At 43.5% G+C, this 19,669-nt stretch overlaps 1 protein-coding gene across 2 annotated transcripts in view; it reads left to right on the top strand.

The window, feature by feature from the left end:
• The first annotated feature begins 1,645 nt into the window (after nt 1-1,645).
• The window catches only part of ZNF786 (zinc finger protein 786), a 37,495-nt gene continuing 19,471 nt past the window's right edge, over nt 1,646-19,669 (top strand). Inside the window, exons 1-4 of one of the 2 annotated variants that reach the window (XM_059933134.1) lie at nt 1,646-1,694; nt 5,313-5,439; nt 8,596-8,706; nt 10,952-13,029. In XM_059933134.1, coding sequence (XP_059789117.1) covers nt 1,677-1,694; nt 5,313-5,439; nt 8,596-8,706; nt 10,952-12,870 — 2,175 coding nt within the window. In that variant the 5' untranslated portion in view covers nt 1,646-1,676 and the 3' untranslated portion in view covers nt 12,871-13,029. Of the gene's footprint in view, nt 1,695-1,714; nt 1,792-5,312; nt 5,440-8,595; nt 8,707-10,951; nt 13,030-19,669 lie in introns of those variants that run through there. The other variant, XM_059933136.1, reaches the window with a different exon arrangement.

The raw sequence follows: 19,669 nt of genomic DNA on the forward strand, positions 1-19,669 counted from the left end.
CCTTCAGATATGGAAACTAAGGTTCCAAGTGTCAAGTGACTTCCTTGGTGTCACAAAGATGGCGGACGGTATAGCCTATATCCAAAGCCAGGTCTTTCTCACTTTAAACTCAAGCTCCTTCCACCATAGCTGGCTTCCTTGTGGAATAGGACTCCCTGAAGTCAGCCAGAATGAACTCTGGGGAAAATGGAGATGTGCAAAGTTGGTTTGGGATGGCCTAAATCTTGGGGCAGGATTCTTGTGAGGCCATGTGTGGAAATACCTTCCTCATTCATGGAGAACAGAAGGGCTGACCTGGTACCGATGGTTTAGGAAACTAAGCAGAATTTTACAAAAATAGCTGTATTCATGCCTATTTGTGATTTCTTTCCTTCCGTGTAAGAGACATCCAGAGACTGGGCTGCCATTTACACACTAAGTGTGTAATAGATGGGGGTGTCCTTCAGGTGCTCACCTTTCTGGTCTCCTGGGAATATCATTTGAATGTCCCAGTAAAAGACATTGTAAGCCCAGAAACTTAATTAGGCTGAAAACTGGAATCACTTGAGGAAAATCCATACCCCCAACTTTGAGGCCCCAGCAGCAGCTTTAGGAGAAATAATCACTGGCTACCACCACAACAGTGACGTGCTCATTGGCAGCAGCAGAGGGACAACAGTGGAGACACTATAAGAGTCACTAAGGAAGTTTGTGAGCCCTCCAGACACACATAAAGAGGAAGGGGTTCCAGTGGCTTTGAAGTCTCAGGAACACTACTAATTAAGGGCATAAAGCAAATTTCACCGTGATAGAGCAAAGGCTGTCCAAGTAGTACAGATGGATATTAGAATAATAAGAACTACTTTAGATCCATATCTAACACCATAAACTGGATAGTTTTACATAGTTAAAGGGTTTATCAAAATAAATTTGTATTTACTACTCACTGTATATACAGAGAAATTCTAAATACCGAAGTATCAGATTGCATCAAAGACAAAAATAAGTGAATTTGAAAATATACATTTGAAAAATCTGATAAGTCAAGCTACTGAATAAGAAATGTATGCAAAACATCACTGGATTATGTGATGTGACCGTAATGTGATATGGAATTTATATAAATATGTAAGATCATTTTCTAGGATCAAATAGGGAATGAAGAAAGCGTTACAAAGGAGGAAAAACAAATTAATGCATAGAAAAGCCTATAGCCTCATGGAACTAAATATCCACACACACTAATAGAAGTGAAACATGGGACCTCTCTGCATTATTTCTTATAACTGCATATACAACTACAATTATTTCAATAAATTTTTCAATTAAAAAAAGTCTATAGCGTCAATAGTAATTAAAGAAATGTAAATCAGAACAAAGTTAAAATAAGACTATTTGACGTGAAGAGATATTTCACCGAAGAGGGTCTGTGGGTGAGAATGAGGCACATGAAAATGTGCTCGAGATCCACTCCTGAGGCCGGCACAGCGCGGGCGCCTCCCGCGGCCGGCGTTCACTCCTCCCAGCCGCAGGGGGCGCTGTGGGGGCGGAGCGGCCGCCAGTCCCAGCGTGCACCGCGCCCGGGCAGGGCCGGCTGGTCTGGGCGGAGCGCGGGACCGCCGTAGGGGAGGTGCTGCGGCGTCGCCTGGATGCCGGGGTGGCTGGGGGGCCGGGGTCGGGCGGGACCGCGAGCGGACATGGCCGAGCCGGCTCTGGTAAGAGGGGCCGTGGAAGATGCGGGCCCCTTCGCGATCTGGAGTGGGCTCCTGGTTCAGGGAGCGAGGCGGTGGGAGCCCCGGCCGGGGATTGTCTGTAAGCAGAACTGCGCTCCGACCCCGGGCCGGAGAAGGCTCGGTCTAGGTGCTCGAGTTGTTGTGAGGTTGATCTGGGAGAAAGGGGCCCCGTGGAGAAACCCAGGGTCTCGCTCGTGGTCCGTTCAGTTCCCCTGCTGTTCCCGTCCTGTGCGGGGGTCTCTGAACGTCCTGGTTTCTCTTGGGCTCACATTCCGAGCTCTGCTGACAGATGGAGTTTCAGAGAAGCACATCTTCATCAGCAAATGAGGAAAAGTTGGAAGAAGACTGGAGACTGCTTCCTCTAGGAAAAGACGGAAAACTTAACCAGCTTGGGTGGTTATCCTAATTCGGATTTACCACGAATACTCTAGTGATTTAATAGAAAATTTGAACACTGGTTTAGAGTTTGAAAGACATATCCCAAGCCTAATCCAGGAAACTCTACATTCAATTAAGTATAACCTGCCTAAGTATGCAAGTTCTCCTTGTATCTCCACTGAGATTTCCTACCTAATAATCTCACTAATGTAATGCATTTTCTTTCCTTCTGCTTCTCACCCCTCTCCCCCAGCATTCCTTGGCAGGTACCAATTCTGTTCAGATTTCTTCAGGCCGCCTCTCTTCAACGTCCTGGAATATCTCTCTCTGTTCTATGAAACTTGGTGGTTTGTAATAGTTCTTCTTTGGCTATAAGTTTGAGTCCACAGAGAAAGCTCAAGTGATGTCAGCTTCTTGGCTGTTGTATTATTGGGGGTAGGCAGGGAGAAATCAGCATTTTCTGGTTGATTTTCCTTTTCACTGGAGCAGTTCAGTGCTAATTGTGAGAATGCTCACAGAAAAGTCTTTTGTAAGTGGAAAGCACGTGGGTGAGTTGCAAGTAAACAGTAGAGGAATTTCTTCGAAAGTCCCACCTTAAATGCAACACCAAGTTTAAACTTGTTTGTTATACTAGCTGATACTTCAGCTTTGGGCGCCTGTAATAGTTTTGATGATGGAATTTTATCTCTGCAACTTTTCTCTTCAGAAAGTGTCAAGTGGCCCTGGTTGTGGAGTTTCCTAGATTCCTTTATTGGGAGAGTTTACTTTGTAGCATTTGGGACCAACATTTTTCATATGCTTGCGAAGAGCCCGAGCTGTCTTGTGAGTTGCCCGGCACTTGCCTTGGTAGGCTCTCATCTACACTTGTAGCACAGAATTTGAAAGGAGTGAAATGGAATCTTCACAAGCTAAATTATGTATCTTCTCTTCCTTCCCTATCGTCACAGTGCATCTGTCCTTCGAACCTCCAGGAAGAGCAGTCCTGGTTAGTCAGTCCATACCAGAGGTTGTAGATTAAACGTCCATGAACAAATTGTGGCTCACAGCTGTGTGTTTTGGGTGTCTGTTTTTAACCATTCCTTGTTAAAATTGTGAATTTTAGTTGCCAAAATGTCAAAATCAGGAGAGTTCACATAAAACTGTCACATCCAGGGACTTCCCTGGTGGCAGTGGTTAAGACTCCACACTCCCAATGCAGGGGGCCCGGGTTTGATCCCTGGTCAGGGAACTAGATCCCACATGCATGCCGCAACTAAGAGTTTGCATGCCACAATGAAGGAGCCCACGTGCCACAACTAAGGAGCCCTCAAGCCGCAACGAAGGAGACTTCGAGCCGCAACTAAAGGAGACTGTTTTGCCGCAACTAAGACCCAGCGCAACCTAAATAAATAAATAAATAAATAAATAAATATATATATATATATATATATATATATATATATATATATATATGAACTGTCACATCCAAATGTAAAATGTTAAGCTCTAAGATGACATTGGAGAAAACCTTTGGGACCTAGGGCTTGGTGAAAAGTTCATAGGTGTGGCACCAAAAGCACAATCTATAAAAGAAAAAAATGATGAGTTGGATGTCATCAAAATTAAAAACTTTTGCTCTGGGAAAAATTCTGTTAAGAGGGTGAAAAGACAAGCTACGGATGGAGGAGGGCATATTTGCAAACCACATATCTGACAAAGGACTTATATCTAGAATATATAAAGAACTCTCAAAATTCAACAACAACAACAACAAAAAAGTCCAATTAGAAAATGGACGAAAGACAGGAAGAGACAGTTCACCAAAGAGGATATGTGGATGAGAAATAAGCACATGAAAAGATGCTCATCATCATTATTCATTAGAGAAGTGCAAACTCAAATCACAATGAGATCACTGCACAACTATTAGAATAATGAAAATAAAAAATAACAACATTGGGACTTCCCTGGCGGTCCAGTGGCTAAGACTCCACCCTTCCAAGGCAGGGGGTGCAGGTTTGATCCGTGGTCAGGGAACTAAGACCCCACATGCTGCACAGTGTGGCCAAAAAAAAAAAAAAGCAACATTACCAAATGCTGGTGAGGATGCTGAGAAATGATCTCTCGTGCATTGCTGGTAGGAACGTAAAAGGGTTCAGCCACTCTGGAAAATAGTTGCTTAGAAAATTAAACATATACTTTCCATATGACCCTGCAGTTGTAGACCTCGGCACTTATCCCAGAAAAATGGAATGTATCCCCACCAAAAACTTGTACATGATTATTTATAGCAGTTTTTTTGGTAATAGCCCAAAACTAGAAACAACTACATTGTCCCTCAATAGGTAAGTGGTTAACCAAACTGTGGTATACCCATACCATTGACTACTGCTCAGCAATAGAAGGAAATGAAATATTGATAAACAATAAACACAACTTGGATGGATCTCAAGAGCATTATGATGGCTGAAAAATGTCAATTTCAAAAAGTTGCATACTATGACTTTTTTTTTTTTTTTTTTTTTTGGCCACGTTACATGGCATGCAGTATCCCAGTTCCCTGACCAGGAATTGAACCCGTGCCGCCTGCAGTGGATGCACGGAGTCCTAACCACTGGACTGCCAGTGAATTCCCTGACTTCATTTTTGTAACAGTCTTGAAATGACAAAGTTACAGAGATGGATAATAGATTAGTGGGTGTGATTATGAAGGGGTAGCCCAAAGGAGATCTCTGGTCATGGAATAGTTTTGTTCATGATTGCAGGGTGGTTATATGAATCAGCACATGTGATGAAATCACGTAGAGTTATACACACACTACCAATGTCAGTTTCATGGTTTTGACAGTGTACTATAATAACGTACCATGTGACCATTGGGGTAAACTGGAGGGTACAGGGAACCCTTCTGTACTACCTTTGAATCTATAATCGTTTCAGAATTAAAAAGTTACTTTAAAAATTGACATATCTGGCAACACTGGCCCAGTCTTACGTTGCAGTAATTGTTTGCTGCTATGTTAAGTATCCTCCTTTAGATGGTACATGAGCTCAAAGGCCTGCTGTTCATTCATTCACTTTACTTAGTTCCAATAGACCTCTGTGACCCCTTTATTATGTTCATGGCACCATCCAGAGATAACTACTTTAATACTGTTCCTTCCTGTCTCTTAAAGACATGGATGTTGAAAAACACAGTAGCCTTGAAATGAAAATATATGTATGTACTGTTTATGATTTCAGTTACCCATGGCATTTGATGATGTGGCCTTATACTTTTTGGAGCAAGAGTGGGAAATCCTGGAGAAGTGGCAGAAGGAAATGTATCAGCAAGAAATGAAGACCAATTATGAGACCCTTGATTCCCTGGGTAAGATGGGTTTCTAAGGAATCGCTTTTTGGGACTCAACCTAATACTAATAGGCTTTCTTCCCTTTATTGGCTGTTGGCTGGTTGAATATGATACTGTGCCCAATTCACATTCAGAATGTCTCTTTAACTTCCTGTAATGGCCTGGGAATTTTGTCCCTTTTTATCCAGTGATATCTGTGCCCCTCAGCCTTGTTAACACTCTGAATTCTCTATCTCCCACTCCAACCCTCCCCCATTTCTCCCACAGTTAGAATTACAAAATAATCTAATTGCCTCTCTCTTTTTTAAGTGTGTTGTTTTATTTCTTTAACTGATACTTTAGTGCCTGCTTATGTTGCCTGAATGAGATGCATCCTTATAAGAACTAAGGCTCTCATGAAGGGGACACAGTTATTATATTAGAATAAGCTGAGGACCCAACACATTGCAGAACGTGGATACAACAGGGAAGAAAGTTTCCCTGGTAAAGGGAGAGAGAAGAGAGCAGGGGGATGGGATACTTAGATATCTCCAGGGAAGTACTCAGGAAGTGGATTGGAAGAGAAATTTGGGGAGATTGGGCCTCACTGCTTACTCATCTTGCTCTAACTCAGTCTTGTATCATTAAGAATATTTCTCCTCTTATCAATTTAATAGGTGATCTCAGTATACCTGAAGAATTCTTTCTGTCTTTGGGGGTTTATAACTTATTCTGTCTGAGATATGAATGACAAGAGCGAGTCAACCATGTGAAATCAGGGGGAAGAAAATTCTAAGCAGAGAAAGAACTAGTGCAAAGGCCCAAAGGTTGGAGTGAATGAGCTCAGTACATTGTGGGAACCTCAGTGAGGCTGTTGTGGCATATGCACGGAGAGTTAGCACAAGAGTGATGGGAGAAGAGGACGGCAAGGGCAGCGATGCCGAATTGTGAAGGGCCTCTAGGCTGAGGTGCAGGGTTGGATTTTATTCTAAAGATAAAGGGAAGATGATAGGGGGATTTTCTTTTTTCTGCCGCACCACACAGCTTGTGGGCTTTTAGTTCCCCCACCAGGGATTGAACCTGCGCCCTCGGCAGTGAAAGCACAGAGTCCTAACCACTGGGCCACCAGGGAATTCCCATAGGGGGATTTAAATAGAGAAATAATATGATATCTTTTTTTTTTTTTAATGATTACTTGGGTTGCTATGTGGAAAATAAATTGTAGTGCGTAGAAATAAAGGAGAGAGACCAACCAGGAGCCTTGGCAGTACTGGTGAATCTTTGTGGCAGCTGAACCAGGTATGTAGTAATGAAGACAGAGAGCAGGAGGCAGTCTCCAGATATGCTTTGGAGGTAGCATCCCAGATTTTGCCAGTCGCTTGCAGTGGAGTCGGGTGAAAGAAGAACCAACTTCTAGATTTTTGGCTTGAGTATCTTGATGGCAGTGTTTTTTGTTTTGTTTTAAAGAGCAATGCCTTTTGTTTTTTTAAAATTTATTTTATTTAATTTGTTTATTTTTGGCTGCGTTGGGTCTTTGTTGCTGCACACAGGCTTTCTCTAGTTGCGGTGAGCGGGGGCTACTCTTCGTTGCGATGCGCAGGCTTCTTATTGCGGTGGCTTCTCTTGTTGCAGAGCACGGGCTCTAGGTGCACAGGCTTCAGTAGTTGTGGCTTGCGGGCTCTAGAGCACAGGCTCAGTTGCTCCACGGCATGTGGGATCTTCCTGGAACAGGGCTTGAACCCATGTCCCCAGCATTAGCAATGCTGATTCCCAACCACTGCACCACCAGGGAAGCCCCGATGGCAGTGGTTTTATTCACTGACATGAGGAAGGCTTGGGAGAGAGCAGGTTTTGGCCACATTAAGTTTGAGATGCTTATTAAACATTTATATGGAAATATAAAGTAGATAATTGAGTATGCGAGGCTGGAATTCCAGTGAAGATCAGGACTGGATTCACACATTTGGCGTCATTGTATAAATGACATTTAAACCACAGGGCTAGTTGGGATCATCTAGGGAGAATACGTCAATAGGACAGGACACCCCAGCTGTCCCCAGGACACCCCAACAGTTAGGGTCAAGCTAAGAAGACTGAGGCCAGTAGGGTAGGAGAAAGTACAGCCCTGTGCTGATCCAGTGTTGAGTTTTGAGTTATCACAATCCTTGGGCTTGGAGAATCCAGTCTGATTTTCCCACATTTTAAAAACCAAACAGTATTATTTGCAAATGATTTTCTTTACAGGATGTCCAGATCCTAACTCCAGAGATTAGGATTTAGCAGGTCCAGGCTCAGGCCCAGGAATCTACGTTTTTAACAAGTACTTCAGGTCCTGCTAATGCTGGTGGTAACTAGGTCACTTCGAGAAACACTGATCCAAGGGCTGAGCCATAGGTGACACCACTGCAGGGTATCTGATGCATCTTCTAAAATCCCTCCACTACTTTGTAACAACCCCTCTTCCTTTCAGGCTGATGTCATTAGACACATTACTCTCCATCTCTTCATAATCACTGTCATTTAACAGCCTCCTGGTTTCTTCATTACATTGATCAAGAAAGAATGTGGGCGGGACTTCCCTGGTGGCACAGTGGTAAAGAATCCTCCTTCCAATGCAGGAGGCCCGGGTTCGATCCCTGGTCAGGGAACTAGATCCCACATGCATGCTGCAATTAAGAGTTCGAATGCCACAACTAAGAAACTGGTGAGCCACAACTAAGGAGCCCGCAAGCTGCAACTAAGGAGTCCGCCTGCTGCAACTAAGATGTGTCACAACCAAATAAATAAATAAAATATTAGAAGGAATGTGGGCACCTCAGTAATTAGTTCCTTAGATGTGCAGAGTCTAATCAGAAAAGTTTAGTCATCTGGGTTCCCTCCTTGACCCCCTCTGACTGCTTTTTATTCTACTCACATTGTTCTCATAATGATCCCTTTTGAATACTTTCTGCCTGGATCCTCATCATCCCCAGCCTCTCTGTTTCCTTTAATTTTGTGAAATATTGTCGGGAACATTTAACAGTTATTCATGTAATTTCAAGGGTTTCCATTTTTTTAATGTAACATTGATCTCATGTCTCCAGGAATCAAGGTCAGCCATGAAACTAAAATTAAAATTAAAAATTAAAAACTGAAATTGTTTTTAGTTAAGTACTCAGGAAACCCAGACTGAGTCTGTGTGGACTCTCTCTGCAGGCTGTATTTCTTCAAAGCCAGATTTGATCACCTGGATGGAACAAGGAAGAATGCTGTTAATCAGAGACCAAGGACACTTAGAGAAAACACAAATGACACTTGGCCTTTCTGGTGAGTAGATGGATTTGAGGGCCTGGCTCATTTATTCTCCTAGCCTTGTTTGCTAATCTTTCTGCAGAGTCAGCAGGACATAGTGAATAAGAAATATTATTTTGATGGAGAATGTTATTTTTTTTTCACTCAAGTTGGTAGCAAATATAAGAATGTCTTACTTTTATAAAGAAGGAAATTGTATATATTTCATTAAAAAAAAAAAAAACAGAAAATGAGAACTGCCTTTAAGAGAACAGTAAAGGATCCACTTGTCCAGTCCTGAGGAAAAACCGTCTTCCCCATCACATCATCATGTCCATTTGTGTACAGAGAAATGAGAAGCCTTCCAATTTTGTACAATATATTTTTTTATTGTTCAGATTTTTAGAACTTGGGATTTTTTTATTCCTTTTGAAGGATTACTTTTTAATTCCTTGTATCATAAGGAACACATTTTAAATATATTAATACTTTAAGTATTTAAGAGAATGTGCCATTTTTTAGAGTATGTTAATGCTTTACTAAATGGAGATCTACTAAGTCTCTGGGTATCAAGGACTCTCCTGAAAAAGAGGGAATTTAAACCCAGGGAGTGTGTGACTAGCTCCATCAGAGGATAAAAGAATTCCCCAGGGCTTCATTTCACTGCTACCACCTATTAATTCACTCATCTAATCAGTATTGTCCCTACCATGTTCATAGGACTATGTCACGTATTACATAGGCCAGGGGTTGGGAGAAATATATATATATATATCTTTTCCCACTCTAAGAGTTTATTGTCTGTCTTACTGACCTACTGACATGGCAGTTAGGTTAGTCAATTATATTGAACTATTGGATTAGTCAACTATAAAATAAGACTGTATACAACTTATAAATAGTAAGTGGCAATGATAATAAAGCACTATAGGGATTTAGAGGAGAAAGCAGAGGAGAGACAGCAATATCCCAGGAGGACTTCTAAAGGAATTAGGATTTAAATAGCATAGAATGGGCATATTTGGTAAGGCAAAGAAGATTCAACAGGGGTCATACATGAGCTGAGGCTTAGAGGTGGGAACAAGCCTGTTATATTTAGAAAATGGAAGGCGCTGAGTATAGCTGAATGTTATTTGTGGGACATAGTGGAAGATGGGGGGGATGGCAGTGGTGGCACATAATTGGTATCAGAGACCAAAAATGCCATGGTGGGAGTTTAATTTCATCCTTCAGAAAGGGCCTGGAAAGGTTTTTGAGTACCAAAGAATGAACAACGTTGGTGGCTGTCCCTAAAAACAAATGTTTCCTTTGTACCAGGTGGTACTCACCCAGTAACACAACTACTCCCCTGCCTGGGATAAACAGTAAGTGATGAGAAATAGGATTCAAGGAGACAGGCAAGTATGCTCTTCTCATGGTCCAGGCAAAAGCTGTGGGTGCTAACTTAGTAAATGATGTCATCTAGTTGGAAACATCTGTGTTGTTGTTGAGATGACCTCAGAGCAGAATCAGAGTCCTGCTCTGGGGCAAGCCTGATAGGTGAGGCTTGCTCCCAGGTTAAGAGATTTAAAAAAGGAGAGCTATGTGACCCACTGCAACAGGATGAGGGAGAAAAAGGTGTTCTGGAATATAGCAGCTCAGGTGATTGTTGGGAATTGTCCTCTCCAGGTGTGGCGGGTGAGAATAAGGTGCCAGCTCAGCTCCCTCTGTTCCCTGTCATCATGGCTTTTACTTTGGGAACAGCAGTGATTTTCTTATAATTCGGAGTTCCTTGGGAAAGGGAATTATTTCCACAGTGTTCTTTGTGAATTCAGTAAATTGCCATTTGACATTCCTAAGAAAGATACTTCCTATTAGCATTTCTTCAGAAAACTTTTCCTGAAATCTGTGGTGGAAGGGTGCAAGAATATGACCCGAAGCCTTCCTACTTAAATATTGTGCTATTTATTTCACAGATTTAAAGAAATATTATAATGAAATGGTCAGATTCTCAGAGTAACTCATTTTTATTTTCTTCCAAGTTCTGCTTAGCCTCTGAGGGTCCTCATAGGCTCACAAAATGTATTTGCCTGCCATTTTTTTCACGCTAAGCCTTTTGTTAACAAATGATGAAAGGATTTGCACATCCAAGTTAAACTTCAATATAATTCACCTGTGGCAGGCAGATTCACAAAGTCATGGGGACAACGGGAGTCCCTTTCCCACGTTGTCAGTGATGTGTAGATAGTCCTTGACCCCGCAGACCCATCACTGATGAGGGTGGGCCTTTTTGTCTCTCCAGGTGACCAGGGAACTCTCCGGGCAAAAGAGGAGGAATGCCATTTAAATGGTCTCCAAGAGCAGGGCTTCTGTGCTCCCTTATCCAAGGAGGAAAGAAAGATTTTATCAGATCAAAGAGCCGCCTTACAACACCCAAGTCTCCAAGAAACAGAGATTCTAAATAAAAACCTCGACATCACAGCATCTAATCAGGACAAGAATGATCCACGGCATAAGCCAATGGGAACCCCAGATCACCTGGAAGTTCCACCAGGGCTGAGACTTTATTCCTGCTTTGTCTGTAGGAAGGTCTTCCAGATAAAGAGAGACTTTGTGAAGCACAAAAGGAACCACCGCGAGAGCCAGTCCTGTCAATATCCGAAGCACAAAAACAAGTCCAGGGGGAAGGCGGAGCTCAGGTGGCCCCGGCCGGTCCCGTGTAAGCAGCAGCCTTTCCGGCGCGGCGCGCGCGAGCAAAGCGGCTGTGTCAGGGGCAGCCTGGCCCTGCACCAGGTGGCTCGCCCGGGCCCCGAGTGTGGCAGGCCCTTCCGGTCCAAAGCCGCCCTGAACAAGCATGTGTGTTCGCCCAAAGGGGAGAGGCCGTTTTCCTGCCGGGAGTGTGGCCGGGGGTTCACCCAGCAGGACGAGCTGGCCGAGCACCTGCGGGTGCACAGCGGAAGGACGCCCTTCCAGGGTCCGCAGGGCGGCAGAGGCCCCTCGGGGGAGGCGGCCGCGAGGGCCCACGAGCGGGCACACCGCGGAGAGAAGCCGTTCTCCTGTGACGACTGTGACCGGAAGTTCACCCACCGGAGCAAGCTCACCGAACACGTCCGAGTTCACACGGGGGAGAAGCCCTTCCGGTGTCCCGAGTGCCAGAGAAGCTTCCGCCTCAAGAGCAGCCTGCGGGCCCATCTCTGTCGGCACAGCGGGAGGAAGCCCTTCCGGTGCCCCGAGTGCGGCCGGAGCTTCTGCTGGAGGAATGCCATGAAGGCGCACCAGCGTCTGCACAGCCAGGAGAAGCCCTTCTCCTGCGGGCAGTGCGGCCGGGGGTTCACCCGGCCCTCGAAGCTCGCGCGCCACCGCCGCGTCCACGCCAGGCAGACGGCGTTCCCCTGCGAGCGGTGCGGGAGGACCTTCCCCCGGCGCTCGGGGCTCACGCGGCACCTCCAGGTCCACACCGAGGAGAAGCCCTTCTCCTGCGCCCAGTGCGGCCGGGGCTTCCGCCGCCGCGCGCAGCTCGCCGAGCACCGGCGACTCCACGGCGGGGCTGAGCCCTTCCGGTGCCCCGAGTGCAGCCGGAGCTTCTCCTGGAAGGCCTCCCTGAAGCTGCACCGGCGGCGGCACGCGGGCGAGCGGCCCTTCGCGTGCGGCGAGTGCGGCAAGGCCTACGCTCAGCCGTCCCAGCTCGCCGAGCACGCGAGGGTCCACAGCGGGGAGAAGCCCTTCCGATGCCCCGAGTGCGACAGGGGCTTCCGGCTCAGAGGGAACCTGAAGAGCCACCTGCTCCAGCACAGCGGCCGGAAGCCCTTCCCCTGTGCGACGTGTGGCCGAAGCTTCGCTCAGCGGTACAGGCTCACGGAGCACGTGCGCGTCCACAGCGGCGAGAAGCCCTTCCGGTGCCCCGAGTGCGGCAAGAGCTACTGCCTCCGGGGAAGCTTGAAGGCGCACCTGCACACGCACAGCGGCGAGAAGCCCTTCGGGTGTCCCGAGTGCGGCAAGAGCTTCCTACAGAAGAGAAGCCTGGAGACCCATCTGCACCGTCACCGCGGGGAGAGGCCTTTTTCTTGTGCGCAGTGTGGAAGGGGCTTCACCTACCTGGGGGCGCTCAACACCCACATTGCCGTGCACGCCAGCGAGCAGCCCTTCAGTCTCGAGGTCACTCGACTCCAAAAGCAGTGGCAGCTCTGCGGTGGGGCCAGTGGCTCTGTTGGCTCTGGCTGAGGCAGGACAAAAAACTCACCCAACATGCTTCAGCCACACTGGCCAGCACGGAGCAGGCGGTCGTGAGGGCTGCTTGACGAAGGTTCCAGATAATCCAGGGACAGCGTCTAGAGACTGGAGGAAAGCAGGCTTTTGGTGAAAGGCACTAGTCATCCTGAGGTGAGAGTCAGGTTAGAGCTCCTCTTTTAGCCTTTTTCTCCTCTTTTTTGTAATAAAGTTTCTTGTGACAAAAGTTCCTTACATCATGGGTGTTTTAGTCTGCTGGGGCTGCCATAGGAAAATTACACAGACTGGGTGGCTTAAACCACAGAAATTTATTTTCTTATAGTTCTACAGGCTGGAAGTCCAAGATCAAGGTGCCAGCAAGGTTGGTGTCTGGTGAGGGCCTCTTTTCCTGGCTTGCAGATGTCACTTTCCCCGTGTGTCCTCACGTGGCTTTTTTCTGGGCGGGGGTGGGATATCTCTGGTATTTCTTCCTTTAATAAGGACACCAGTCCTATTGGATTAGTACCCCAACCCTGTGACCTCATTTAACCATAATGAATTAATTTTGGAGAACCTGACCGTATAGCCCTAGACCTGAACAAAGTGAATGAGGAGGCAGAGACTAGGAATGATGCGCTGGTGGAGCCTCCTCTAAATGGAAAGAAATGCCAAGAATGGGGAAGAAGCGTGCCCCCCACCAAATCCAACAGCCAGCTGTACCTGTGCATTCGCCTGTCTGCCTGGCTCTCCTGAGCCACACCTTGTGCAGCAGTTTCCTCTGTTCTCTGTGAGGTGCTGATGACTTTTAAATCTATAAATCCATGTTCACATTTCCAGCTTCCTCCTGATTATTTCTGACTTCCACAGACATCTCAAACACAAAATGCCCAGAATAATACTCCTCATCAGTACCAGCCCTCACTCTATACCTCTTTTCTTTACAGTCCTCTGTTATTCTCACCTCAAAATTATAACTAATCTCCAGAGCTGTAAACTTGATAATGATCCTAGATTTTCCTACACCCAATCTACTAAATTTCTCCCAAATAAAAGCCCGTCTCTATCTCTGCTGCCACCATTTAAGCTCACTTTTGAAAAACTTTTTTTTTTCAAGTGTTTTTCCTAAAAGATTTCCCTGCCTCTGGCTTTTTCCAGTAATACATTATCACTCTTGTGACAAATCGGTTTTTCTAAAATGCAACTCTAATGTTATTCTCAAAAGATATTTTTAAGAAGTTTCCAATTTTGTTATAAGTGAAAACTCATTTCTCCGAAGAAGACAGGATGGCACATGAAAAGATGCTCAACATTGCTAATTATTAAGAGAAATGCACATCAAAACTATCATGAGGTACCACCTCACACCAGTCAGAATGGCCATAATCAAAAAGTCTACAAATAAATGCTGGAGAGGGTGTGGAGAAAAAGAAACCCTCCTGCACTGTTGGTGGGAATGTAAATTGGTGCAGCCACTACGGAGAACAGTATAGAAGTTCCTTAAAGAACTAAAAATAGAGTTATGTGATCCAGGGATCCCACTCCTGGGCGTATATCCAGAGAACACTGTAATTTGAAAAGATACACGCACCCCAGTGTTCATAGCAGCACTACTTACAATAGCCAAGACATGGAAGCCACCTAAGTGTACATCAACAGATGAATGGATAAAGAAAATGTGGTATATATACACAATGGACTGTTACTCAGCCATAAAAAAGAATGAAGTAATGCCATTTGCAGCAACATTGATGGACCTAGAGATTATCATGAAGTAAGTCAGACAGAGAAAGACAACATATGATATTGCTTATATGTGGAATCTAAAAAATGATACAAATGAACTTATTTAAAAAACAGAAATAGACTCACAGACATAGAAAACAAACTTACGCTTACCAAAGGGGGAGGATAAATTAGGAGTTTGGGATTAAAATATAAAATAGATAACCAACAAGGACCTACTGTATAGCACAGGGAAGTACACTAAGTATCTTGTAATAACCTATAATGGAAAAGAATATTATATATTTATATTGAGATATATATATCTGAATCACTTTGCTGTACACCTGAAACTAACACATTGCAAACCAACTATTTCAATAAAATTTTTTAAAAATTAAAAATAAATTAGGGACTTCCAGTGATTGGGACTCTGCACTTCCACTGCTGGGGCGGGGCATGGGTTCCATCCTTGTTCGGGGAACTAGGATCCCATGTGCCTCGCAGTGCAGCCAAAAAATAAATAAAAATTTAAAAATAAGTGCAAACTCATTAACATGACATAAAAGAACCTCTGAGCTGAACTGGACCTGCCTTTTCAGCCTAATCTTGTTACCTATTCACAGTATGAATTTCACTCATACCAGATGACTTTCATCTTTCCCAAACGCATCATATCCTCATGACTGCTTCCTCTGGCATGCCTTTCCTCTCTCTTCTTCTGAACTTCTTCATATCCACCATTCACTCTCAACACCAGGAACATTTTAGGCACGTGCTCATCTCTTCATAGCATCCTCTAAATACCTCTCTCTAATAGCACTCCCCACATTCAACTGAAGCCTGCCTGCTTCCCCCACAGACTGAACCCCCGGAGGGCATGGATTTGATCTTGGTTTTGCATTTTCTCCAACCAAACCAAGACATTCTCTGGCTTAATGCGTGGATCTGTGATATACCCAACAACACCGTGGTGGAGAAGCACTGAACCGCTGACAGTACTTAATTGTGGATTTGAGGGTCCCAGGAGAGGACACTGCAAAACAGCTGGACAGGAATAGTTAGCTGTGCACACATCTCACACATACACGGAACTGACTCCCCCCATTCAGAATGATCCTGTAAACCAAAACTGCAAAGCCCATGAAGAGATCCAAGTCTGTACAAACCAACAGCAACCAAATCAAGAATTTACTCCAGATAAATTTAAAATAATAGAGAAGTCTGCAAAGTATCTTTAAAACAGTATTTTTTCATGTCCTTTTTATGTTTTAATTATAAAACACTGTCTTTTTAAAGTATAGTTGATGTACAATATTATATTAATTTCAGGTATACAACATGGTGATTAAATATTTTTTAAAAAACTTTTTGATTCACTACAATATAATGAATTGTAACTTTTTTTAAAAAATTTATTTATTTATTTTTGGCTGTGTTGGGTCTTCGTTTCTGTGCGAGGGCTTTCTCCAGTTGCGGAGAGCAGGGGCCACTCTTCATCGCGGTGCGTGGGCCTCTCACTGTAGCGGCCTCTCCCGTTGCGGAGCACAGGCTCCAGACGCACAGGCTCAGTAGTTGTGGCTCACGGGCCCAGTTGCTCTGCAGCATGTGGGATCTTCCCAGACCAGGGCGCGAACCCGTGTCCCCTGCATTGGCAGGCGGATTCTCAACCACTGCGCCACCAGGGAAGCCCTGAATTGTAACATTTTAAAATATTAGGAAGGACCTCCCTGGTGACACAGTGGTTAAGAATCCGCCTGCCAATGCAGGGGATGTGGGTTGGATCCCTGGTCCGGGAAGATCCCACACACAGTGGAGCAACTAAGCCTGTGTGCTACAACTACGGAGCCTGCGCTCTAGAGCCCAGGAGCCACAACTACTGAGACCGTGAGCCGCAACTACTGAAGGCTGTGTGCTGCAACTACTGAAGCCCGTGCACCTAGAGCCCTTGCTCCGCAACAAGAGAAGCCACCGCAATGGGAAGTCCGCCTGCCGCCACAAAGAGTAGCCCCCGCTCGCCGCAACTAGAGAAAGCCTGCGGGCAGCAATGAAGACCCAACACAGCAAAAAAAAAAGAAAAGGAAATCTTGGAAACTTTAAAAGTATACTGAAGATCTCGATAGTTTGAAGACAACTCACGATGCAATTTTAGAACTGAAAGGCATTGACATTTCTATATTTCAAATATGTGAGATGAAGTTAGAATGACAGAGATAAATCATATTATGTGTGTATATATGTATATTTTAAAATACATAGTGAAAAAATGAGATTCATGATCAAAAAAAGCTAGGTCAAGGGGAGTTTTTCAGTGAACTTTTCCTCTAGAGATAGGTAGCCAATCCTGGCTCTGATGCTCCCATAGCATTTGTATTTTCCTCTGTTAATAGCAATTATCAAATATTATTTTGACATTGTTTCTGTTTACAAGCCTGTGTCCTCCCCGCAAGATAGCAAATAGTGATGACTTGATTAGTTTATTTAAATGTGTCTTGAAACATTCAAACTATTTAAAGGGTGTAAAGGATGTTCACCTGTGTGCCCTTGGCTCAACTTGAGTCGTAAGGCATTAGTAATACTGATGGAGCACCTGTGTGGCCAGCCCTGTTTTCTGTCATCTCCTCTTCACCACTCCTCCCCCACCCCAGTTCCCAGTGGTCACCGCTATCCCAAGTTGGGTGTTTATTCCTGAACATTTCATTATCATTTTCCTGCATATGTATTACTACTAAATAATGTGTAGTGTTGTTTTATATGTCCTAAAGTTTCTATAAATGGTACCATACTGTGTGTAGTCTGCAATATGCTTTTTCACTCAGCATTGTGTTAGTTCTATTCATTCATGCTGCCTTTAGCTCTAGTTCATTAATCTTTACTGCTAGTTTTCAGTGTATATGGAAAAAACCCACAAGATATCCATCCTCTGGGTGATTGGACATTTAAATTATTTTCCTGTTTTTACTTTTAAAACGGTGCTGCTTTAGAGATTCTAGGATATGGCTCTTTGATATGCAAAATAGCTCTGAGATAAGAATTGCTGGATAATAGGGTATGCGCATCTTCATAAACAGATATTGCATTTGCCTAACAATGAGATGGAACATTGTCGTGTGTTTATCGCCTATTCGGTTTTTTTTTTCCTTTCTGTGAATTCATAATTTTGCACATTTTCCTCTAGGGTAGTCTATGATTTTTAGCAGTTATTTATGTTTATTTATATGCTATTCCTTGTTGTAAATAAATTCCTTGTTTTTTCCCAATCTGTGACCTAGTTTTGGCTATTCTATCATGTCTTTTGATCTCAAGTTTTAAATCTTGTTGTTAAATTGAAGTACAGTTGATTTACAATATTATATTAGTTTCAGGTGCACAACATAGTGATTCAATATTTTTATAGGTTATACTCCATTTAAGGTTATTGCAAATTAATGGCTATATTTCCCTGTGCTGTACAATATATACTTGTTGCTTATTTATTTTATACATAGTAGTTTGTACCTCTTAATCCCATTCCCTTATCGTGCCCCTCCCCTCTCCCCTCTTCACACTGGTAACCACTAGTTTGTTCCCTATATCTGTGAGTCCGTTTCTGTTTTGTTATATCATTCACTTATTTTATTTTTTAGATTCCACACGTGAGTGATAATACAGAGAGTATTCGTCTTTCTCTGTCTGACTTATTTCACTAAGCATAATACCCGCTAGGTCCATCCACATTGCTGCAAATGGCAGATTTTCATTCTTTTTTATGGCTGAGTAACATTACAGTGTGTGTGGGGGGGTGTGGGTGTGGGTGTGTATCACTTCTTCTTTATCCATTTTTCTGTTGATGGACACTTACACTGCTTCCGTATCTTGGCTATTGTAAATAGTGCTGCTGTGAATATTGGGGTTCATGTATCTTCTCCAGTTAGTGTTTTCATTTTCTTCTGATATATACCCAATAGTGGAACTGCTGGATTATATGGTAGTTCTATTTTTAGTTTTTTTGAGGGGTCTCCATACTGTTTTCCACAGTGGCTGCACCGATTTACATTCCTACCAACAGCGTAAAAGATTTTCCTTTTTTCCACATCCTCACCAACATTTGCTATTTGTAGACTTTTGGATGATAGCCATTCTGACAGGTGTGAGGTGATATCTCATTGTGGTTTTGATTTGCCTGTCTCTAATAATTAGCGATGTTGAGCATCTCCAGATTTTCTGTCTGGATGATCTGTCCATTGATGCAAGTGGGGTGTTAAAATCCCCTACTATTATTGTATTACTGTCAATTTCTCCCTCTATGTCTGTTAATATTTGCTTTATATATTTAGGTGCTCCTGTATTGGGTGCATATATGTTAACAAGTATCATATCCTCTTCTTGTGCTGATCCCTTTATCATTATATAATATCCTTCTTTGTCTTTTGTTACAGACTTTGTTTGAAAGTATATTTTTTCTGATATTGTTATTGCTACCCCTGCTTTCTTGTCATTTCCATTTGCTTAAAATATCTTTTTCCATCTCCTCACTTTCAGTCTGTGTGTTTCTTTAGCTTTGAGGTTAGTCTCTTGTAAGCAGCATATAGATGGGTCTTGTTTTTTTTGTCCAATCAGCTACCCGATGTCTTTTGATTGGAGCATTTAGTCCATTGACATTTAAAGTAATTATTGATAAGTATGTACTTATTGCCATTTGTTACTTGTTTTACAGTTGTTTCTGTAGTTCTTCTCTGTTCTTCCCTTCTCCTTTTAGTTTCTTCCCTTGTGGTTTGATGATTTTCTTTAGTGGTATGCTTGTGTTCCATTCTCTCTCCTTTTTTGTGTATCGTAGGTTTTTGATTTGTGGTTACACAGGAGTCATATATGTTTACCTATAATAATATCTATTTGTTTTAACCAGGTAGTCGTTTAAGTTCAAACACATTCTAAAAGATCTCCATTTTTCCTCCCCCCCACCCCACATTGTGTGGTTTTGATGTCACCTTCTACATCTTCATGTTTATCCCTTTACTGATTATCGTAGTTATAGTCAATTTTACAATTTTTTGTCTTTTAATCTTCATACTAGCTTAAGTGGTTGATCCTCAGCCTGTACTATATATTTGTC

The sequence above is a fragment of the Balaenoptera ricei genome, chromosome 9 (assembly GCF_028023285.1).
Source record: "Balaenoptera ricei isolate mBalRic1 chromosome 9, mBalRic1.hap2, whole genome shotgun sequence".
Classification (NCBI taxonomy): domain Eukaryota; kingdom Metazoa; phylum Chordata; class Mammalia; order Artiodactyla; family Balaenopteridae; genus Balaenoptera; species Balaenoptera ricei.